The 24117-nt window shown below is 40.1% G+C and overlaps 1 protein-coding gene across 14 annotated transcripts in view; it reads left to right on the top strand.

Annotated features, from left to right (window-relative positions):
* Positions 1-23853, top strand: part of SNAP91 (synaptosome associated protein 91) — a 69860-nt gene extending 46007 nt beyond the window's left edge. For 2 of the 14 annotated variants that reach the window (XM_049817978.1, XM_049817977.1), the window contains 14 exons: positions 3064-3171; positions 3687-3944; positions 4151-4228; positions 4335-4406; positions 4869-4952; positions 5829-5912; positions 11204-11341; positions 12617-12766; positions 14150-14180; positions 15393-15504; positions 18564-18647; positions 18718-18822; positions 21066-21166; positions 22412-23853. In XM_049817978.1, coding sequence (XP_049673935.1) covers positions 3064-3171; positions 3687-3944; positions 4151-4228; positions 4335-4406; positions 4869-4952; positions 5829-5912; positions 11204-11341; positions 12617-12766; positions 14150-14180; positions 15393-15504; positions 18564-18647; positions 18718-18822; positions 21066-21158 — 1397 coding nt within the window. In that variant the 3' untranslated portion in view covers positions 21159-21166; positions 22412-23853. The remainder of the gene's footprint in view (positions 1-3063; positions 3172-3686; positions 3945-4150; positions 4229-4334; positions 4407-4868; positions 4953-5828; positions 5913-11203; positions 11342-12616; positions 12767-14149; positions 14181-15392; positions 15505-18563; positions 18648-18717; positions 18823-21065; positions 21167-22411) is intronic. The other 12 variants (XM_049817980.1, XM_049817979.1, XM_049817984.1 and 9 more) reach the window with 12 other exon arrangements.
* Positions 23854-24117: the final 264 nt, after the last annotated feature.

Genomic DNA, 24117 nt, shown 5'->3' with positions numbered 1-24117 from the left:
AGCAAACTAGTGCTTATTTTAAAAATTAACAACAACAAAAAAAATCCCATAATTATGATTCTTTCCTAGCACTAAGCCTAGTGGAATATTTCTTGTTAACTCAGGTCAGGTTCTCCATGTCAAAAAGTAATGAAGGTTGACTGAACAGGAAAAAAATGTGGAAACAGAAAAAAATTCTTTTCACCTGTACACTTTAGTTCTATGATCTTTTCCTACACTTGTGACTTTCTATAGGGCTGTTTCACATGTTGCATAATACATTAGATGATTATAAGTCAGCTGCATCATCATGTGTGAGTAACTTTTGTCATGTATTGATGCCATGGCATCAAATAAAGCCTCAATATGTGAAATTAAACAGATCACTCTTCAGGAACATTTATTTTGCTGCAGACAAGATGTATTGAAGCACTACAGTGTTTCAGAACTGAAAAATGCCCTTGTTTGCACATCATTTCAGTAAAAACTATTTTTATTTAATAATTTAAATGTTATGCAGTACGTAATACATACCTATCACTCCTAATAGGTGTTCCATGCAGTGTGAACTTGCAAAGGTTTCAGGAACATCTCTTTAAGTTTCCAGGCTGTCTGTAAACCCATGAGGATCATGTGCTACTTGATTCTAGAAGGAAAAAGCTAGATTCACTTTTGAAGCAGAAGATGCACAAATGTAAGGAAGTGGCATAAATTAAGTAAATATAGTAACTGCTTTAAAGGGATCAGATATCTTACAGTGCTGGGTATGCAAAAGTAGGGTTACTATGCCAACATGGAGGAACAAAAAAGAAAATAAACAGTCCGATTTTATTTTTTTTTTACTAATAAAATATGTAATAGTTAATTGTATCCATTTCTGCATGTCATGCTAGATTTTAGCAGAAGGCATCTGTGCAGGTGCAGCAGAGCCTTTTCTAAAGAACTTGATAAACATTAAGTGAAAAAACCAACCCCAAAACAAACCAATAAACCCTTGGTTTGAACTGTGAGTTGTAGGGTCACCTGTTCAGGTTGGTTTGTCTCTATGCTCATATAGGTTTCTTGAACTTCTCAGAGTAACTAATATTTGAAGTTCTTAACATTGTGTTTTTCCTTTAGAATCCATTAAGACCTTAGGTGTTTATCCCACCTGCCATTTAACCCAAGTATGATACTAAAGAAAATCATATTGCTTGGCAACAGCCTTATTCAGAAGTGGCAATAAATAACAAAGCTGGTGCCAAGCTAGGTGTTCCCTTCCATCTATGGGCTGGAAGGAATTTGGGCTCTCCGGAATTTCTACGGCTGTTGCATGTGGAAATTCAATAATCTACATCTGGACAGGAGTAGTTGTTACTTGGAAGCTGAAGTGGTCCCAACATAGAACTAGTGACTAACTCTATGCATTCTGAAATCCCATTTTATATGAGATCTGGAGTCTATCCTTTCATACTGGGAAATAACTGTAAGTAGTGTTGACTGACTTCTGGGCCTACAAGTTTGTGTGGATAGAAATGTGCTCTTTTGAAAGAGCCCAGGGTGACCCTCCATCTGAAAGCTGGCCCTGTAGAGCAAAACCCAACACACATGACAATACCCATAGCGTATTCTCAAGTAGTACAACTCAAAACTCTTCAGTTCAGTTCTGTGTTGAATTTCTTCTATGCGGTGTATGCCAGTGTCTGGTATACATACAATAATGTGATGTTTGACTAATTGTGATTTTTTTACTTGGACAACTGCCATCCAGTTTTGTTGTTGAACCCTGTTACGTGAAAAATAGAATTATATTTGAAATGGCTTATTAGCAGGCCTTTTTTTGCTACTAACTCATTTTAATTCTATTGTACAAGAGTAATTGGCTTTCATCTCTTCTGTTGAAGTTTCAATGCATGTTCTTTTGAGCTTTTTTAGATTAACTGGCACAAACTTGTTTTTAAAATGGTTGTTTTCATTTTAAAATTGACACTCAAGTTAAAGCATGTTAAGCTTTTTCCTGTACTAGTTTGACAGTGCAATTGCAGTATTCCCCAACAGATTTTTTTTTTTTTACTTGCTAACTTTGTAGCAGTAGAAAAGTAGCATTTGTGAGCATCTTGAAGTATTTAATCTTAATTGTGCAGTCTTGTGAAGAAAATGCTTGCCTATGAGGATAGTCCAAATGGCACTGTCCATTAGGACTACTTCATGGTATTAAGAGCTACAGATGGTGGTTTAAGCCTAGGAATGATGCTGTAAAAGTTCAGAGATTGAAATTTAAACATACCACTTAGCAAGTGGCAAACAAAAAAAAAAAAAACAGTCAAAAAAAACCTCATGAGCTAGTTGTTCCAAAACCCCTAAACAGTTGTTTTCAGTGACTTGACTGGTTGGCCTAGAGGTGATCCTAAAAGAACCAGACACAAACAGTGGCTGGCCAGAAGTTAAGATGAACATTCTTGATCTGTCAGAAGGAAGCTGAGTAAATTATAACCTATGCATCAGGTTATGGCTTCAGAACGATCCAATTGGAATACTGTTAAGAAACAACTAAGTTTGATTTCTCATATGTTGGCTGACTGTCTTGGCTCAAAAACTAGAAATGGTAGATGCAGATCTCTGCCAAAATAATTGGATTGTTATTCATAGCAGTGCTTAAGTTTGCAAAGCACTATGCAAATAAATTCAGAGTTGCAGATTAATCACGTGTATTACAGGCTTTGAGCATGCAAGTATTTAAAATCTTTATTAACACCAACTTACTGCCATACCTCTGCTCTTTCTTCATTAGTTAATTTTGGGTAGTACATGAGCATGCTGCTCTGAACCCTTATACAATGAGAATAATGCCTTCTTTTACACTCACTGTACTTCCTGTGGGCATTGCAAGAAGCTCCATCTTCAAACCCTGTCTAGAACCTGCTCGTGTGGGGTTGGGGGAGAGACAAAGCGTTTTGCGCTGTGCGACTTGTCTTGCTGTCGGAGTAACAGCATTCATGTTGTATAAGGGGATCTACCTGTGCAATTTAACTTGGTTCTTTTACTATATTTTTCTTCTCTTTTATCCTTTTTCCTTTTAATTTCTGTTCTTACACTGCACCCAAGATGCCTTTGCAGCTTCTCCTGGGGAAGCCCCTGCAGCAGCTGAAGGGGCAGCAGCACCAGCTACCCCAACCCCTGTAGCAGCAGCTCTTGATGCATGTTCAGGAAATGGTGGGTTTTATGTCATTAGATAGTCTCTTGTTTTGCTGTTTTTTGTATAAACTACATGGCAGTGTGTTTTTCTGAAATTGTCATAGTGTTTGCAATTGGTCAAAACAAATCTTAGACTGAAGAGCATGCTTAAAACTGCCTGTTTCCGAGTCCCAGTAACTTTGTGCTTATTCTGTAGTACTAATAAACCATTCTGTCAGTGCTGAGTTTTGTAAGCAGTAACCTGCTAAACTGGCTATTCTTTTGTCATATTTCTGTCGTTTTTTGGCCTTGTCAAACAGCCTGTGAGAGTTCTCCCCTTTAGTAACTAGACTGCTCAGCCTTTCGGATGGTCTTTATTTTGGAAAAACATAAGTAACGTGTCTGGATAAGTAAGCTAGATGTAGAGCAACCTCCTGTGTGTGCGTGCGTGTATTTGCAGTATGTGCATTGCCTGTACTTGCTTTGTTCTTGACTTCCTCCCTCACTGATCCTAAGTATGCATACACATATATTTCCCCTCTCCTTTTTACAAGACCCCTTTGCCCCATCCGAAGGTAGCGCAGAGGCTGCTCCTGAGCTGGACCTCTTTGCTATGAAGCCAACAGAGACTGCTGTTCCTGTAGTTACCCCTACAACTAGTGCAGCCACTCCAGTTCCTGCAACAACTCCTTCTCCAGCTGCTGCTGTTGCTGCTGCTGCTACCGCTACTACAGCTACTGCCACTACCACTACTGCCACCACTTCTGCTACCGCCACCACCTCCGCTCCTCCTGCTCTAGATATCTTTGGTGGTAATTTTGTTTTTAACTCTTTGATTCTGGTGGATTGATCTGTCAGGAGTACAGAACAAACAAATCCTTCTGCATGCATGCTGTGTGCTAGGCTTTCAAACCAGAGAGCCTATTAACTCCGAATACAATGTACAAAACTTGAAAGTTCTGCTTTCAGTCCTGCCTTTCAAAAACGAGTTAAAGACGTGTTGTGTTCTTGGCCTTAGATTTATTTGAGTCTGTTCCTGATGTACCTGCAGCACCTAAACCAGATGCTACTCCTAGCATAGATCTCTTTGGTACAGGTAAAGAGAGAATTCTTCTAATACTCTCCTGCTTTGATGCTGTGTAATGGTGTAAACTGTCTTGAGTGATACTTACTTCTCCTTGGTTTTTCTTTCACTTCTGAAGATGCTTTTTCATCTCCGCCGCATGGAGCTTCCCCTGTGCCTGAGAGTTCCCTCACTGCTGATCTCTTATCTGGTGAGTGCTTGTTTTTGCAGGCGATCCTACAGACTTCCTGGGTTTGGGTTTTTTTCCCCAAGATTAAAAAACAAACAAAAAAAGGACTTATTGCCAATTTACATCTTTAAGCTGAAATACTAAGTTGTGGGTTTGATGCTTTGGTCACAAGACGTGCAGTTGCTGAAGATGCAAACCGTGAAGTGGCTGACACTGAAGCTAAGTAAGTACTGTGGTTGTTGAGAGCGTAAATCCTCCTCTAAGCATAAGAAAATTCTTAATAAACAATGGTTTTTTTAAAGTACTATGGTTTTCAGTTGCTGTGTGAGAAATGTAACACTTTATGTTTGCAGTTCTGAAGACTGTTACCTGAATTTACCAACCCTGTGGTTCTAACTGGTGGAGCCCATGTGGCTTTGAAATATTTAGCTATCGTTGTTGCCTTGCTGATACTAAATATTATTTATCCTATGCTTACTGCAGTGGATGCATTTGCAGCCCCCTCTCCTCTACCCACTGCCTCTCCAGCAAAGGTGGATTCTTCAGGTGTGATTGACCTATTTGGTGGTGGGTATTTTTCTTTCCTCACCACTTCAGAGTTGAATCACTTCATTTCAATTACCTTTGCGCTTTGCTAAAGCTGCAGGTTTCCCATTCTCACAGCTTTTCTGTGTAGCGTTACAGCTAAGACTAGCATGTCCAGTTCTTCGTATTGCACAATAACGAACTGCAAATACGCTGTCAGTGTGGTCATCCTGCTGTCATGACACTTGCCATTCTGTCTTCAGTCAATGCATGTATGGCTCTTCCTCAGAAGTCCAATGAAAGTCTGTTGTCTCCTTTTTTTCTTCTTTGCAACTCTCCATGGTCATGTTGTTTTCTCTAAGTTCCGTTTCTCAAAGCAGCTGAAGTTTTGAGGGTGGCTTGTCTCAATCTGGGTATCTGAATCACAGGATCTTTGTTGGATTGGACAAGGTGGAAATTAGGATGGGGACAACCAACTCTAGGAGTGTTGTAGAACAGGAATGTTGCCTAAAGCAGTGAATTTTCAAACATTAGTGAAATATTCCTCTAAAAAGACTTATGTGAGTCAGTAGGTTCTGGCTGGAATTACTCCAAACTCTCATCTGATGCATTCATCTCCAAAGGGCTTAACCCTCTTGTCTAGAACACTGTGGTTTGTATGGGTTTTCTGAAAAGAGGCCCAACTAAAAGAACAGAAATTTCTTTCAAGTGCTGGTTTGTTGCACCTCCTTTTTTCCACCTGAACTTTGTATCCATGGTACTGCTCTGCTATAAAGATGGCCAAGCACTTTCATTTTCGTCTTCTGATGAATGAAGTGGTTATCCTTTAGTCATCTTTTGTTTATAATAAGTAATGAATTGATGCATTTAATATTGAACTCTTTACCTTTTCTTGATGCTTTCTGGAATTCCCTTTAGATGCTTTTGGAAGTAGTGCTTCTGAACCCCAGCCCGCAACCCAGGCTGCTTCTAGTTCCTCAGCTTCTGCAGACCTACTTGCTGGTAATAAAGAACTTCTAAAAACTTATTGTTTTAATGCAAAAGAAAGAAATTGTCTTTGAAATCTTTTATGTTCCTTGGGTGTATGTGGGCTTTTGCAGTGGAATAAAATACTTGTTCACAAGGTTTCTTAGTATTTTAGACATCTTAAATTAAAACTACAGTGATTTATAATGGAGGCACTATACTGCAATACAAGTTAACTTCCTAGATTATCTTCTTCCGGTGCTCTTTGATTTCCTACCTCCTACACAAGCCTTATTTTAATGTACTATTCACTGAATAGGAGTGTATATGTAAAGTTTCTTTGGCTCACCGTAGCAGTATTTAAATGGTATTGCAGGCTATGCTGCTTGTTGCTTACTGCTAATTCATCTTCGTTTCTTGGTTGATTTGAGGCAGGTTACACATTTAAATGTTAGGAGCTTGAATAAATAATTCGACAGCAATCTTGCATTTAGCCAAGGAGAGTGGGGTGATGAGAAAGAGCTTTTCTGAGCACAAGGGCATAGAAGTGATAGAGACCCTGTCCTTTATACTGGGTGAGATGAGGTCTCTGCTAGTGCGGAATGTGGCATCACTGTCACACCCTATTTCAAAGGCTGAATAACTGTATCATTGTAGTCTTCATCCTACAGGTAAGCAGCTGCAGCCAGATTCTGTTTGTACCGTTCTCCAAAATTTGTGCTGCACCATGTATTTTAGTGGCTATAGTGATTGTGCTAAACAGTTGTAACTCCTTCCCATTGCAGTTTGGAGTTTGTAGAGAATGAGATCCCAGCATGTCTTCCTCACTTTTAAAGAAAACTGATGCACTTTTGGTTTGAGGAAGACTTGGCTTAGTTTCCCCCATCTTTCCGAAAGGTGAATTTGTCAGCAGAATTGGTTCATAGGTTATCCTTCATGAACTCCAAAGATGATTGTTAGCTTCATGTTGTACCTTTGTGGCTTTAATTCTGAGCTGGAGTGATAGTCTGCCTTTTATGGACCTGCTAACCACTCTAGGTATGATGGGCCCTGACGTCAGTTGCTGTCTGTATGTCTGAAGGTCTCTCATGCCAGCTTACACCATATCAAAATCCAGCCCTGTGTATGTTTTGCATGTTTTGCCTTTATATGCTCATGAGACGTCCTCCATTGTATGAGGAATACATAATGCGAGTGAGATACCTTAGTATGTAATCTGCTCTAAGTGCTGTGAGTTGATACAGGTGGGTATTTGCACACTGAAGCCATCTCAGAAGAGGATACATCTTCTAGTACCTGCTTTAAGTGTGGGCATCACCTAGCTGTGCTGCAGGAAGGTAGAAGTAATTTAGATAATAATAATGTATATATCCATTCTCAATCGGTTCCAGTGCTGGCAAGCCAGCTACTTATAAGTGGAACATAATGCATAAATGCATGCTAAAGCTTTAGTATCGGCAGCTTCGGGATTTTAAGGTAGAGGACCACCTTTTGCTTTAATATTGCTTCAATAGGTCTTTGTATTAGTCTATGGATAGCTTAAGGCCAATCAGGCTTTAACTAGTAGATCCTGAAACATGCCGGTCACTTGCAGTTGTGTGTGTTATCAGGGGACTGTGTGCAAAGATGTTGTTGGGCAGAAACTAATTCTGCTTATGCGAACATTACAATACAAAATATTTTATGTCCTTATCTGTAACTAAGCTTAAATTCCAGTAGGAATTATGCTCCAGATGGCTTAAACTTCAGCAGTGTGCTCTCTGAATCTGATGAGTCACATTAAATCAAAACCTAAATTATAAAAGGGATAAGTCTTAAATACTCAAGCAGACCTGAAGCATTTGGGGTGAATAGATGATTTTTTAAAATATTATTTTATTTTTGCTTTGAATATACATTCAAAAGGGCTCCAAGTAGATTTGGGGGTTTTTTTGTGTCTGATATAGGGAGTCTGTAAACATCACAGCATATTGCTAAGCATTTGTTCACCCTAGATAATGGCAGATGTATAGCCTGCAGTGTAATCCAGTTTTAAGTTTCAGAGTGTCCAGAACTCATATGGCGGCTGAAGGCTTGTCCTTCATGGTTTGTGAGTATTTGGTTGTACTAAGTGTTTATACGCATAATGTTATGACTGTACTTACAATGCATCATTGTCTTAAGTGTTCTGCTGTCAGGTAAGTTTCTAGTCTGTTCTTGGCTCACTCCGAAAATATGGTAGAATTTTTTTTCGTACTCTTCTAAGCCTCTCAGCAGACAAGACTAGAACTATGCTGATAAATACAATAGTCTAGCCATTTTCCCTTCTAGATCTTTCTATCCAATTCGACTGTGTGCATGTGTATCCCGGTACATACTCTAATAGCATGTTCTTATAAGAAATCTTACTTGAGTGCGTAAGTAAAAGCAGCTTCAAAATTGGGCAGTTGGGGGTGTCCAGACAACATATCTAACTCGGATGCTGCTGTCTCTGCAGACTCACTCTGGGTCTTGTGCAAGCCCTAGACAACTCGGAACTTAATCTGTTAAAGCATTTTTATTGCTTCTGTGCCTGATGTTGCTGTTAAATTGTGCAAGGCTAAAAGCTATGGAATTGGCAAACTTCACCTGAAGCTGGGGAGAACTCTCTTCCATAGCTGGAGAAACAGACATTTTATGGGGCTTCGCAAAAGCTTACATAACTTTCTAAACAGAATTTTATACGTGGATGTTAAGTCATGCCCTGCTGCCAAGCTCCTTGTTCTTGCTCAGAAAATGGAAGGGGTCTAACTGAGCACAGGGTCTTTAGATTGCTCCGGTGCTTTAGGAATTGATGCAGTCAACTGCCTTTGCCATCCCTGTACCTTGTCAACCTGCTTCTGGTCTGAGTCTTTGGAGATCAGTACTTTTTTGCAGAGAGTTGAACACAGGGAGCTTTGCCTTGGGGCAGATGATAAACTAGGACGGAGCTTGTATGTGAGGATCAGAGGACCTTACTTTGCTCTTTACTTTGGACTGCAGTAATCAGGCTGCTCTGCTTCCCTGGTTCCAGGCAGTGCCCTTGGTCAGTAGCATCTGAAGGGACCAGTTTAAGTTATGATCTGAGTGTTTTCAGTCATTGCCTGCAATGTGGCAAGCTTCAGCTGAAGGACGTAATTTATGAGGTGTTTCTAATCATGTTGTGTTCTCCTGGACCTGTAGCGCATAGTGAGGTTTGCTGTCCTCTCCCAGCTGTGTCTGGGGCCAATGTATTTGTTGATATAGGCCAGGCATTCCACAACTAAAGCCTGTCTGCTGGTGGTACAGGTACAGCAAGTTGCTGGCTTGGTGCCCAGGACCTGGTGATGGCACATCATTCTCATTTCCCTACTGAGGGTTTTGGGTTTAATGCAGTTAGCTACTGATAGATCACTTCTCTTCTAAAACATGCATCTGATGTGTAAATAAGTCTGGTGCTTGCGTCAAGTGTGTTTGTATCAATTTCTCTTATTCGTTCAACATTTGTTAAGTGTTTGGTGTTTAGTCTTGCCCTGTTCTCTGGGAAAGCAAAGTTTTCAGGGAGAGCGTCTGAGATACCACAGTAACATTTGATATAATTGATGCTCATAATTTGAGCACAAGCTCTTTATGTTGAGCTGTAGCCTGTCTTGTAGTTAAATGTCTGGCAGATGCTTGGTTTCATAGCTGGGAAATGTGCTGTTGTCACTGTTTGTAAGATGTCTGCATAATATGCTGTAATCGATATATCCTGTGACCATGAAAAACGGTTTGGATAAAGAAGTGGTTAGAAAATCTTCAGAATTTTCTTTATTTTCCCATTTTTAAAAAGCTGACTTCCCCACTGAACTGGTAACTAAAGAAGGCTGAAGAAAGAAGAGAAAGAAAGGAATTAGTTGACCGCTTAAACAAGAGTGGTACAAACTATCTCAGTAAAAAGACAGCAAGTACTGATAAGGGTTTAGTGTAAATAGATGATCTCTTCTAAATTGGCAAGTTGTATTTGGCACTTCATGTCAACAATGTGACTGCTGGAGCAGCATGCTTAATTTTTCAGATTTCACCCACATGAAAAGATCTGTATTTACTTTGGGTGAGAATAGGACTTAAAATGGTCTCTACAAACTGGAGAAAATTATCTAAAGGAGAAGTTTCAAATGAGTAAATGTTCAAGCTTCTGTCCATAGGCAGCAATGATTACCTGGACAAATAAGAACAGCAGACTGTAAGGCAGGATGTTCCCTAAGAAGAAACTAAAGGCAATGGTAGAGCACTGGCTTGTCGCTGTCTTGTGCTCAGCTGTGGCAAAAATAATACACTTCCTACTCTTCATATGGGGTGGAGAAAAAGTACAGCCTGCAGGTTGTGCAGTGTTCTCCCTGCTGTATTTGCGTAGTCACGGTCACAGCACTGAGCTCAGGTCTGATCCTTTCTGTGCAAGGGCAGCTGGGAAAAAAGGAGGCTGAGAGACTGATGACGTAATATAGAGGCATCTTGGACATCATGCCAAGAAGAGATTGAATAAGAGGAATGGCTTGTAGACCAAATGTCTGCTCTCGTTTTGATGGAGTTTTAGCATATTTAATCAGTTTTCAGAGTCTGTAGATAATATAAATAAGCTTAAATTGCAAGGGAAATCAAATTATATAGTGGGCAAGGGAGGGATTTTAAGAATAGTAGAGCATGGGAGTGCATTGCTTGTAGGCTAGAGAATCTCCATGAGAAGGGTTTATTTATATAAATATAGGGTTTATACTATATACGTTGACCTTAATCGTGGAAACTCTCCAGCCTACAGGCAGTTCAGTTGGGGATGCTGTTGATCCTGCTTTGGCATGGGAGTGGCGGGGGGAAGCAGCTTAAAGCCATCTTGATGATGGAGACCAGGATGTTTTAAGATGGTGAGAGAGGCTAAACTGGATTAGTAAAACACTGTCTTCTGAATTGAGATTCTAAAGTAGTTGGTGGGTGATCATATGCTTTTCTCAAGTTAGTCCTCTCTTTCTCTTTTTTCTGAACTAATTTTCATTTGTTACATTCTGCTTGTAAGATTACTTATCTAGAACAATAGTGTGTAGTACTGGAAGAATTGTGTTCTCTACTCCGTTGGTCTGCCTCTGCAGAAATCTAAATAACAAACATGAATGTTTTTATTGGCAACTCTCACAAAATCTTAAATTCCCTGGGTCATACCTGGCATACCAAGGATGCTTGTGTAGTACTGAGTTACTTAAAACGGTCTAGTAAGAATTATCTCTATCGTTCTGCCTTCTGTAGATTGAGCTTTTGTTAAACACAGCCCAACAAGACTGACCCTAATGTCCACACCTCTCTTGTGTGGCTTTTTCAAGGCTTTGGAGGTTCTTTTATTGCTCCCTCTCCATCACCATCCCCAGTCACTCCAGCTCAAACCAGCTTACTACAGCCTAACTTTGATGCAGCTTTTGGGACAACAGCTCCAACGACTGGCAGTTCGTTTGATGCATCAGGTGAGCCACAGGGTTTCTTCCTGTGAATTTTCTAATGTGTTTTATGTGTTAGATGAGTTAATGACACCCTATTTGGGCTCAGTACAAGCAATACCGGTGGTTTCCCTGTTCCTTCTCTACTGGCAAAACTCAGGGTGGTGGTTAGGCTAGTGTGCCCAAGAGCTCGCTGTACCCATTTTTTATTCTACCATGTCCGTAAAAAGCAAACTAGTGTGAACGTCATCCTTGCATGTGCTTGACTGCATGAATCAGGAATTACGCAAGGAAAACACTGTCCTGTAAATCAAGTATATAGGGAAATCATCTTGCTGCTACTGCTGAAGCTGTTCATGAGCTTGCATGGCACCCGAAGGTACACAAAACAGAGACTGAGGTCGTGTTCTTTGCCTGACTATAAGCTTAAACTTTCACTGCTATCATTTTGTTTGCATCTCTTCCATTCTATATTTTCCATGCTGGGTCCTCGCTACAAACTTAAAATTGGTGAGTTCTGCAACTGTACAAGAAAAAAAGGTTGAAGTAGTACTGCTGCTTGGTTATTTGGTTGCTTGCCAGTGCACATGCTACCCCTTCCTGTGGACTTAACACTAGCATGTACCTCAAATCCAGATCAGAAGATAGAACGCTGGCATGAGGTGTGCCAGGTGGTTTGACTTCAAGGGATCTAAAAAATGAACTTCTGAGTTAGATGGCTGGACTAAGGAGGCTAGCTTGTCAGTGTGGATGGTTCTGGTTCCTTCTGATCTCATAAGATGTTAGTAGGTTTTCCCAATTCCCTGCTGCTTGCAAGTGAATAGTAACATCTTGAGACTTTCAGTCCTGTTGCCGTAAGATGTCAAGGTATAAGACTGCCTTTGCTACAGTAATTCTGACTGGTGTTTGCTGACAGATGTTCATTTTAAAAACCTTTGAATGAATATCTCCTGACAGAAGTGTGTGCATCTGATATCGCTCTAAGGATGGCTGTAAGAAAAATAGTGTCATGCGGAAGTGGTGCCGTATCTATGTAGATTCAACTCTCCAATTAAAGTCCTTTTAGGCATGTCCTCTTGTATTAGTTCTCATTGGTATAGCTCTTTCAGGATTACTGTACGTTCAGTGTCTAGTAAAATGACATGCATGCCCTTGTTGGCATTACTTTTAATGTCAAACAGTGTTTTGGTAAGACTTGTGACGTGGTTGTCTGTGCTATATTTGTTGGAGCAACAACAAAGTGGCAGGTAGTGTTTTTCTTACCACAACTGCTGTTCTAACCCACTTTCCTGTCACTTCCAGTGTTTGATGGCTTAGGTGATCTTCTTATGCCAACCATGGTTCCTTCTGGTCAGTCTATAGCACCTTCAGCCACAGCAACAGTCACAGCTTCAGCAGCAAGCAAAGGCCTCGGAAGTGATCTGGATTCATCTCTTGCAAACTTAGTAGGCAGTAAGTGACAAATTTTGGGTTTAAGTGGTGTGGCATACAACTATGTTACGTTTTCATGGAGCTGAATACCCGTCTGTTTTAGCTTGCTTCAATGTCCTCCTGTTTCCCTGGGGAGATCGGGGAACCTATAGGCAGGAATAAGCCTGATTCAGATAGCTGGTAATCTGGGTTCATAACTTGTCCCTCTTTGTGCCCAGGATCTGAGTCGAATAACGGGATCTGTTTGGTAGGTATGATTTGTAATGTGTGAACATCCCAGGTACATCCAAGGGCACATCCATTAAGAGTCTGATACCTACCAAACAGATCCCATCTGTGTAATAACAGATGGAAAGGTGAAACCTGTCCAAAGCATCTGATAGCACCATGGAATTTAAGCAGAAAAGCTGGTGGACACAGATAGCTGCCGCCTTGGTTAATGAGAGGAGGAGTAACAGTGGGGTGAGGAGTGCACACAACAGCCAAGAACAGACCTTCTCTCAGACAGGGAACTTTCCAAAACATGTTCGTGAAATGCTAAATTAAAAAATGTTCTCTTTTCTGTAGTAGGAAAAGGGCTAGAGCCTTTATAACTAGAGATCAGTAGCTGCAGCCCCCCCAAAAACCTAAGAGGCCCGGCTAGGCTAAGGTGTAGTACTACTGAAGTTGTACTTTGGAGGATTGTATAAATGGACTACTTTGTTAGTATATGTAAACACACCACAGCAAAGATATAACTGATCTTATGATGTATATTCTTAGGTGTGGGGTGCTTGAAGTCAGCAGGACTCTTAATCACTTGAAACCTCTTCTGCAAATCATTTGGTATATCCAAGTTTGGGGGAGAAGATCAAACTTAGCAATTTGTGACTTACAGGACCTGTACTGGTCACGTGAGAAGAGTATTCTTTAAAACTTAGCTTAAAACCTCTTCCAAAGCGTAATTAAGGAAACTGCTTGGAGTTCCCATGCTCCCATAGAGCAGATAAAACAGTGCAAAACTTCCAGATAACATTCAGATTTATGTGTATGTGAAAACCAGCTTTTTATTTCTGTAAGTATAATGAGGAACAGAAACTAGTGTTGTCATTCATGGTGAATAGTTCGGTGCTCTTAAATAACTTAGTATTCTGTAGACCCAAAATATTGTTACTTTGGTGTGCTTATGCAGCAAAAATGGCTTCCTCAAGTATGTGACATCTGAAGGTTCCTCAAAAGTTTATCCTGAAGAAGGGGTAGATGTGGCCAGTCCTCTGATGCTGTCTAAATGAAGACAGCCAAAACTTTATTATTCTGTATAGGCTTGTGTGCAATGAAATGTGAGCTGTTGCTTTGACATGCTTTAATTTACTAAACATGTGACCTTTTTTTTTTTTTTTTTTCCTTTTTTCTTATGATTTTCAGATCTTGGAATTTCTGGTACCACTTCAAAAAAGTAAGTTCAGCTTTGTTTAAAAAAAAAAAAAAAATAGTTTTCAACTGTGCTGTATAGTCCATATCTATTTCAGTGTTTATTAAGAATCAGTGAATTGTTTATGTGCCCCCTCTCCCCAAAAAACCAGTTCAGAAAAATTCTGGAAAAAAGTATTCTATTCTATACAGGTTCACTGAATAATTAAGGTTAAATGTTCCTGATGTAGCTTTTAAACTTGCTGGCTTCAATCTGATTCTTAGAAATCTTTTTCTGTAAATTACTGTCTTCATATTGGACAGCTGATTTCCAATCAACTTAAAATGAACAGATAGTCGAGGTAATAAATTGTCTAGCTCCCCTCAGTAATCTAGGCTAATGTGTAGTAGTTTTGTTATCTTTTTACAGACGCTGGATGTGCTTATCGTGTAGGCATTGGAATACTTGTAAAATAAAAAAGAAGTTCATCCCATGCAGTGAAAAGCTTCTTTTTGCAAGAAGAAATATTTACAGCATTGCATTTGGTTTTGAGTGTACCTTCTTAATCTAACTGATTGCTTACTTCTGTGCTGAGTCTTCTTCTGTATGCAAGACTAGTTTATGATGTGCGTACTTCAAAATGTTTTGTGCCTCTGTGGAGATGATAGGAGGGATATGTATAAACACATCATGAGGTTTATCCCCAAAACTTAGCTTCCTTCAATCTACTTCTCAAATGGTGTATGTTATTCTGGATAGAGCAGCCTCTAACAAAACCTGGTTTTGCAACAGCCTTTTTATTCCATGAATGATTTGTTTCTTTTGTATCTATCAGCTTTTTTCAGACCTTAATGATTTTCTCCTTCAGCTGTCTGAGCAAGATTTCCAGCAATGAAGTGACCTTTCAAAGACTTCTAGCGGGCAGCTCTACTGCCTGGCCCCAGTAGAATAGGCAGTAGCAGTCCCTCTTCCTACTTTGCAAGGGTATATGCAATAATATGTTACCTTCAGTCAATACTAAGTGAAACTTCTCTTTAATTTTCCCCACAAAGACCATAACCATGTAACTGGCTTCTGTGTAGAGTGTACTGGTGTCTACTGCTAACAACCCTTGAAACTGAGCAGCACTAAAAGTGTCTTTCTGTTAATAACGTAAACTGCATACACCATAAACTAATGTTAATGTATACTGCAATTTGTTTCCATTTTCACTGTGAGGGTATGTAAATAATAGCTCTGTCTCTTCTTCTCTATTAGGGGAGACCTTCAGTGGAATGCTGGAGAGAAAAAGTTAACAGGAGGAGCCAACTGGCAGCCAAAAGTAGCACCTGCAACATGGTCAACTGGTGGTGTCCCAAGTGGTCCATTGGTAGGTGGTTAATCCATCGGTACCACTGGTACTGAAACCTCAATATTTTATGAGACTACGCAAGCCTACATGCAGGCTCTGCTCCTGTCTACTTCAGCTAAAGAGTTTGCTTCTGTATAAATGATATAATTGTTTCAAGTCACATTTTTAAGACCAGATTTACAGCTGGCATAAATAATTGAGTTCAGGTCAATGAAAATACACTAGCCTATGTATCGAGATGTTAGTCTACATGTACACTTAATCCCTGTGGGCATTGCAAGTGTGTGGTTAGCTGTATATGTCTTGCCAGCACCAGGCCCAGGTCAATTGCCCAAAAGACAATGATATTGATCCAAAGCTGAAGTACTGGAAGGAGAGAGAATAAATAGTTTTTTCTCAAGGTTTCCTGAATGGAGTAGATCAAAAGCCTACACAGTATTCATACTGATCAGGTGACTGATGTTAGGTTAGAAGTGCGTGGCTTGTTTAGCAGAGTAAAGCAGTCTGTTGGAAAAGTTAAGATTGCCCTGTAAAACGTATCAGAAGGCACTAACTTTGACAGAAGAGGGTTAAACTGAGCTAAAAATCTAAATTTGGCACAAAAGCAACTTGATCATGAGTAAGTTACAAGAGTAATCTGAAGAGGGGGTCATACCTCATCTCATCAAAGTCGCATAGGGCATAAAACAGCCTCCATTTGAAAAAAGTTGGGTTGGGAAGGGAAGGAAAGGGCTATCAAGGGGGGAGCATGACCAGTTCACTCCCCTTCTGCCAAAGCCAGATGTTAATGTGACTCTAAGCATGTTCCAGCTTGTTCCTTAACCTTATGGAAGATACAAGAATTCCCTGAACTTGGTGCTTCATTGAATGTATTAGTTGTAACATCAACTTTTTTTCTTAATAGAAGGGATGGGCAATACTGTACAGTGTAAGTGAATTTTTTTTAATCTCTTACTGTACTTACTAAACACAAAGATACTAACAGCACTTCACCCGCACCTCAGATATTACCAATGGCTTAAAACTAGCTAGAAGCACCCTAACATGGCTGCTCTTGGACTGTCTGTCCAGCAGGCAATTCTCAGGCAATGTGTTGAATATGGTAGTAGCGATTAACCACTTCTGTGCTGTAAGCTTGAAAATAATGGCTTCAAACTATCTTTGCTTTACTTGGATGTGAACTGTCTGACGACTTGTACTACTTGAAATTTCTAACTTCTGTAACATTAGCCTAATCTTGTAGTGGTTTTACCATCTGATAAGTAACTAGCCCTTCTGGAAAGCTGGGTGGTTTTGATAGCATTTCATGAAATGTGGGTGCTCTATATATTTCTTCAAAATCATGCACTTAGGTATTTTTTGAAACCCAAGAAAAGCAGATCTGCAGGAAAAATAAATGTGGAGATCAAAATGAAGCTTTCTTTCACGTCACTGCTGAACCACTTAAGTTTTGGTCACATCTTCCCTTCCTCGTCACCTTTTACCTTCCGGATTAAAATCAGCAGAATTTCATGAAAGCTTGTTCCCTCGAGTGACCCTAGTGCTTTGAGGCAAAAGCAGATTCAGTTTGTGTGGCCATTTCCTTGGCATCTGCCCAGCTGGATTTTGAGCTACGATGTATTCCTGCAACTGCAGTCAGATCACTGCATCTGATGTCATTAATCTCTGTCGTCCTGTTCCTTGCTTTCCATACATGAGTGTCCAGATGTTGGTTTTAGTTTGGGGACAGCTGGCCTACTAGTGCAGTACAGCTTTTAATTGAAATGCTCCCCAGAAAACTTTCAGACTGGAAAACGGGTTCATAATTATTAGCCAGAAACAGTAGGGTGTTTGCTGTTTAATGAATCTGGAAGGTTGTCTTGACTTGTCTTCAGTTTCCTAAGAAACTGGCATATTGTGGTCTGGAAGCAAGGATCAACCGAGGGCACTAAATGCAGCATTCACAGAAACGGACTGTGCAGTGAGTAATTCCACCGTATTTCCAGAGACGCACTGTCCTTTGAACTGAAAGTGCGCTAGCTGCTCTCCAAGTGCGGTGGGATGTAACTGAGTCAAGGTAGGCAGTAAGGATGTGGAGGCTCACGCGTGGCCCTGCAGCTTCTGTCATAGCTTGAGAAATTGGGCCAATATACTTAGGCCATATGATAGCAGTAATGAAATTCCGAGAAATCCTACTACCATTTTTAAATCCCTTCTTTGAATGCTTCCTGCCTCTCTTCGGAGTTGTTAATAATTTGAATTGTATATACTTCTGTGAAAAGAAGAGACCTGGATGCTTTCAAGGCCATAAGGAGACTCTGAGCATGGGGAGTTACAGACAAGGGAACCAAAAGGGATGATGCATAGGTTCTGCTAGATAAGTGGGGTGGCCTTGTTCAAAGATGCTGTTGTGCTGTATATCCAGTCAGACTACTAAAGTAACAGTTCTCTTTTGCTGGATCCTAGTGAAAGATCACTTTTTTTTCCTTGTGTTATTTGAATGAAAATTGTAACAAGCTAAGCATGTGAATGAAAAGCGTAACAAGATAAACTAAACTCTCCTTAGTAAAGTATGTAATGGTTGTGACAGTGGCTTAAGTGTGTGAACTTACTCTTTAATTTAAATGAATCTCACTGCATAAAAATACTATTTTTGTTTAATTGGAAGCTAATTATAGCAGTTATTTCCCTTAGCTTTACAATCTGCTTAAGCTTTTAGTAAAATACAGTGCTACAACAAGTGCTATAGTGTGTTGGCTATCAATTATGAAATTGGGATGCTTTCTTACACTCTGTAGAAGGAAAGTAAGTATTTTCTTGGGCCTCTTTTGAGTTGTATTCAGTAAGTGGACTCCATTCATGATGAGAATGGAGTCTGTCACCCTTGCTTTCTTACGAAGAAGCAAGCTGAGCACCAGTGTAAGGACTCACTCAACTCTCATTCGTTGAAGCACTGTGGTTTTGAGGTTAGGTGTTATCTGCTACCTAACAGTCCCACTGTTCAGAACAAATTTGAGAATGCTGGAGACTGTGCAGTTTCCAGATAGTTGTAGTTAAAGATTCTTGCAGTTCTTAATTTTAAAAAAAATTTTTTTTAGACAGGAGCCGTGCCCCCAGCAAGTGCTGTTCCTGCCGCAGGAGGTACTCCACCCGTCCCACAGCCAGGAGCAGCATTTGGGATGGTGAGTCTGTTCTGTTACATTGCTCTCCTTTCTTCACCCAGAACCCTACTCACACTGCGTTAATTTACAGCCCCCAGCAGGCACAGGCGTACCCATGATGCCCCAGCAGCCGGTTATGTACGGGCAGCCTATGATGAGGCCACCGTTTGGAGCTGCCACTGGCCCTGGTGTACAGGTAAGCGTTACTGCTAGATGAATGCTTAATTGCTCTCCATCCCTCTAGAAAGTAGCTTGTGTGCATGCATTATCAGCTCAATTCCAGCTGTAGGTCTGTAAATGAGATTTCTTATAGTATCAGCCTGACTTGCAACAGATCACATGAACCACCTTAATTTTTTTCAGTGCCTTTGTATGAGACCAATGGAACAGGTTTGAAAAGTCTCCTACAGCTAACTACATCCAAGATCTGGTTTGGGGAGATATCCGAGTAAAGCTCAAAGTGGAGCTGATGGGCATTCCTATTCTGTTCAGAGCTTGTCAAAATTTACTAGAGCTGCACTCAGCATCTTCCCTCCCAGCCCACCAAGAGATTCCTCAGAAAACTGACCTTCTGCTTACGAACAAGCTGAGGTCTCCAGTTCTTGGATGACAGCTGTTTCTCAGTAAATACAACTTTATCCGTCTCAGGCTGGTAGCTTGCTGGGTTTCTTTTGGTGCAAAGCAATTGCATTCAAGTATGAATTACCATAGTGTATGTAACATTGGAGTGCTCAGGATGCACACTTTTCACAGCAATGCGCAATTTTAAATACTGTGGAGAGGTTTTTCTTCAAACTTATGTTAAGGTGAAGGAATGCAAATGAATAATCTTAATCTTCAGTCGCCCTGTATTCTTTTGTAAGTGGGAGATACATGACACTGCTTCATTTTTCCTGTTTTTAAACTATGTTTACCTAGTCTAACTTTGTGACAATCACATATTTAGACATAAAGGGGACATAAGTTTGGCCACCTAAAACCAAAGCAAACCTATTCTTAATGCTATACTAATTAAAAATAACCAGGAAACATTGTGTCAAAAGTTACTGGTTGCCAGGGAGATGAGTCCTCCTTTAATACGATGAAAAAAAATCTAATGGAGTAATCACTGATGAAGTACGTTGAGTGAACGGAGACATGCCATCCTTCCTGTTCGACCGGGTGGTACCAGCTGCTTCTCATAGCTTCCTAAGGATTCTTTCTAACTCAAAGCTAATAAGTCTGGAAGTGCAGCACTCTCTACCCACTCTGATGCAAAGCTTTCAGTTCATAGCCCTGAGGTGATGCAACGTTAGCCGTAATACCTATTCCAGGCTGTTTTTTCAAAGTAGAATTTGATTTGTAATGCTGAAAAGGAAAAGGCCCTTCCAGAAGAGAGGCAGGGAATGACTCAGCTGTAGTATTTTGCTGCTTTTTAAGTCAGAAGTCCATCTTGTCTTTCAAATAGGGTGGGAGATGGAAGTTGATGCTTCACCTCTAAAATCTGACTTGTAAACACTTGAAACCAAGCCACTTCCCTTTTTTGCAAATATTAAGCAATCAACCTCTAGCAAACCACAATGTTTAAGTAGGGAACCACATTCCCGTTGAAGTTTGTCTGGGTTTTCTGTGTAGAAATGGGAAGAACTTGGAAGTACTCTAAGTGTGAAGGTAGGTTGTAGGTATTGGAGCCTTGCCTTTCATATATAGCTACTTGGTCTTGCTTTTCTCCCACCTTAAACTGTCTCTGCACTTACATCATCAAGAATAATATTGTAGAAGACACAATTTTTTCTCAGAGAAGGGTAGTCATCAAGGTGCCAGGGCTATAGATAAAATACCTCTAGTGCCCTGAGTAAGGGAGCGATGGGGAGAAGTAAGGACAGGATGGGAGAATCGTTGGCTCCCTAGTGAGAAGAGTTGCATGGGACTTGAAAAACTGACATTTTATGTGAAATAACTGATGATTTTTATACCTACCAGAGGAGGAACTGAGTATAATGTAGTCATGTCTCCAGTACGCTTTGGACTCTACATTACCAGTGTTGAACAACTTGTACTTAAACGCCAGCTGCCAGGATTTTCAGACATACTCTGCAGCATGCACTCTGCTTATTCTGCACCTTGGTGTTTAACATCTAACAATTGCTTAACTTCTGTCTGTGTTGATGATCCTAACACCATTCTGTCTTACAGGAAGAGAGTGATTTGAAGCTACACTAATTAGAATATGCAGTGTCTATAGCCTTATCCATTAAACCAGCCAAACATCGTTAACCCTGTAGTAAGGATGGAGTCTAAACAATGCTTGGGCAAAACGGCAACACGCTGAACTTGCAGAAAACACGAGAACTTTGTATGCTTGCAATGTGCTTGTGTGAGAACCTGCTATATCTACCTAATGCTTGTGTATCCTTGTCTGCTTTGTTTTTTTCTGCCTTCCTGGCTGGCGTCTGTTAGCTTTCTCCAAGCCCAACTCCTGCTACTCAGAGTCCCAAGAAACCTCCAACAAAGGACCCATTAGCGGATCTTAACATCAAGGATTTCTTGTAAACGATAAGGTATTCTGTGACTGCCTGCCTAAGCATGTTATGCTGTGATATGTCTGGCACACAGATGTTGATTAGGCTGGTGGATTGACTATGATAAAATTGTAGCTGCAGAGATACGTAGAAACATGCGCTGATAATGTGGCGGTTTAAACAGAAACCCAAATTCTAAACCCAGACTCTTAATTTTAGCCTGAAAGCTTGACTTTTTTGCCAAAGGTGACTGCCAGGAAACGTTATCTTCGATCTATAGCTTCCATTTTTGCTTTGTTTTAATTGAACCCAAGACTAGTTCTTTTTTTTTTTTTTTTTTTCCCTGAAGTTAGTACTGAAACAAATAGAATCATAACAGGGTACAAATACTGGGGGCAAAACGGTGCTGAAGAGGCTTGTTCCAGTCTTGCGGATGTGGAAACAGATTTGCTATCATAGGTGTGAAGAGATCAAAAGAGGAAAAACTTACATATCCTGATCATCAAGGGAAGGTTGTTTGCATCTCTTAACTGCTGCCAGTTAAGGTTCTCCCCCACCATACAATTTTTCAAGGCACTGTTTTTCTGAATGCTAAGGCACGAGATCCCGAGTAGTGCAATGTAGAACAAGAGTAGGAAGGAACAGAGGAGTAAATAAAAAGAAAAAATGGAGGAAAAGCAAAAAACCAGTACTGCAGAATGGAAGGGAAAAAAGGCAAAAAAATTACTGCAGGGGTTTTGGAGAAGGATGTGAAGAGGGCCAAGTGGAAACATCAGATTGAATTGAACACTTAAGGCAATTAAAAAACAATCATGCAGAAGTAAGGTAGGCATTTTATAATTAAGACTAGAATAATTTGCCAGGTGAGGAGGGGACAATCATTACATATCTTTAAAGCATTCTTTGTAAGTTCCTTTTCTTTCTTCCTATAGCTTAATTCTAACACTTGTTCTAAGCCCCCTCTGCACTGGTGTTAGCAGCAGTGGATGGGATCGGGCTGCCCTTAGTGGGCACCACCCAGTCCCACTTCCCCCTTCTCCAAATTCCAGCCCTGGGCTGGTGTACCTGGCGCTTGGTGGAGACGGCCGGGAGTGGAGATGCACCGTCATTGCCAGGACTTGCTGCTTTCAGCTTGGGTTTATAGTAGTCAGATTCGTAACAGACTGCTGCTTTGTGAAAAACTGGTAACAACTGAAGTGATGAGCAGATTTGGTGCTCTTCCTAGAATGCGCTTTATCTACCTCATTATCCTGTTTTTCATCTAATACTTTTCTATATTCACAGCTGCAGTTTTTCTGACTGGATGATAAAAACGTGAGTTTGGAGTCTACAAACGGATGCTCAGAGTTTCAAAGTGAGCCACCAGTACCAAACCCAGCGCTTACTCAGACTTTCTCTTCCTCCTGAAACGTGTAGCACAGCTGTGAAAGTGAACATTAGGAATGTGTACTACCTTAGCTGTTATCCCTACTCTCTCGAAATTTGTGTACTTGGGTTATTTGTGTTTTACAATTTAAACAATGGATGTATGTTTCTGATGCCTTCTAGTGCTTTTCTGAACCTATCCCACAGGGACAGATTATGCAGCTGTTGTTTGGTGAGCCATTTGGAGCGATGTCTGTGGTTTTTGAAGGTTTCAATGTATATAACTTTTTGAGGACACCTAAAATTTCCCTAGGACTCGATTTCTCCTTTATCTGTTACAAAACATAGTGTGATAATACCAGATAGTAAGGAAAATACTTATGAAATTGTGTGGAATACTTTTTTTTTTTTTTTTTTTTCCAGTCACAGGAATCTCAATTGTCGTGAAAAAAATGTTTTATTTTTGTGGCACTGTATATGTTAAGATAATTTAAAGTAATATAAAGGTAAACTTCCATAACAAATACCTTTTTGATGATTTACCAAGAATGAAAAATCATATCTGAAAGAATACCGTATTTATTGCTCTTTTTATTTTAAAATCTATTTTAATTATTTAAGTTTCTGCATTTAAAATTGGCATATTTATCAGTTCTTGCTAAATGCACTGAAAATAAGTAAAGGGTCAGTTTCTCTCCATGTAGTTGGAAAAAGCAACCATAGTTGTACTGGCATTAAGGGATTTCAAATACGAGCGCACTCTTCGGTATATCTGTAGTCAAAACATTACAAGTGATGTTACTCATCTCTGTTCAGTTCTTACGTACATCTCTTAATTTAGTGCTTACCTGTGTATGCCTTAGGCTAGTGTTTTCTCCATTGCCCCGAATGCGCTGTGAGTAGCTTTTGTACTATTGGTGATTAGATTTAATTCTGATCCAGAGATCCATGCCCTTTACTGTACATACTGTGTTTCTTTAATTTTTATTTGTTCTCATACTGTTTCTGCTGATGGCTTGGCGTAAGATCTTGACTCTTCAATGAGGTCACTGTTGATCAGTGTTACAAGTGGCTTGGCAGTTCTCTGTAAAAGCATATCGGGTTGGAAAGATATTCACCTAAAGTCTTTCAAATGAACTATTTAATCAATGTATGGTACCATTAAAAGTGGTTGTATCTGAATTTGCTGTGGGGATAACATACACTGTAATGGGAAAGTTCTATAAAAAGCTAATTTCAAAATGGCTCTTCTTTGTATTTCAGTTAAAAAAAAAACCCAACCAAAACCAAACAAAACAAAAAAACCCAAACAAAAAACCCCAGTGCATGTGTGCCCTCTGAGATGCAATAAACACCTTGATCAAAGTAAGTATCTTGTTGCCAGTTTCATGATCATTGGGATGTTGAGCACAATAATACACTTTGAGAGGGGAAAAAAGTGTATAGGTCCTGACACTGATTGCTGAGTCTGCTGTACACGGTAATGACTTTTGCTGATCTTTAAGCAGTGTAGTCGAGATCCATACAAAGCCAGACTGAGCACAAAGCCACAAGTAAAGTGGGGAGAGGGAGAGAATTGTCTAGTTTGACCTATAACACCTCAGGAGGCTTCATTAAAGCTCTTC

The sequence above is a fragment of the Accipiter gentilis genome, chromosome 15, assembly GCF_929443795.1.
Source record: "Accipiter gentilis chromosome 15, bAccGen1.1, whole genome shotgun sequence".
NCBI lineage: Eukaryota > Metazoa > Chordata > Aves > Accipitriformes > Accipitridae > Astur > Astur gentilis.
This window is presented reverse-complemented; position numbering and strand designations above follow the sequence as displayed.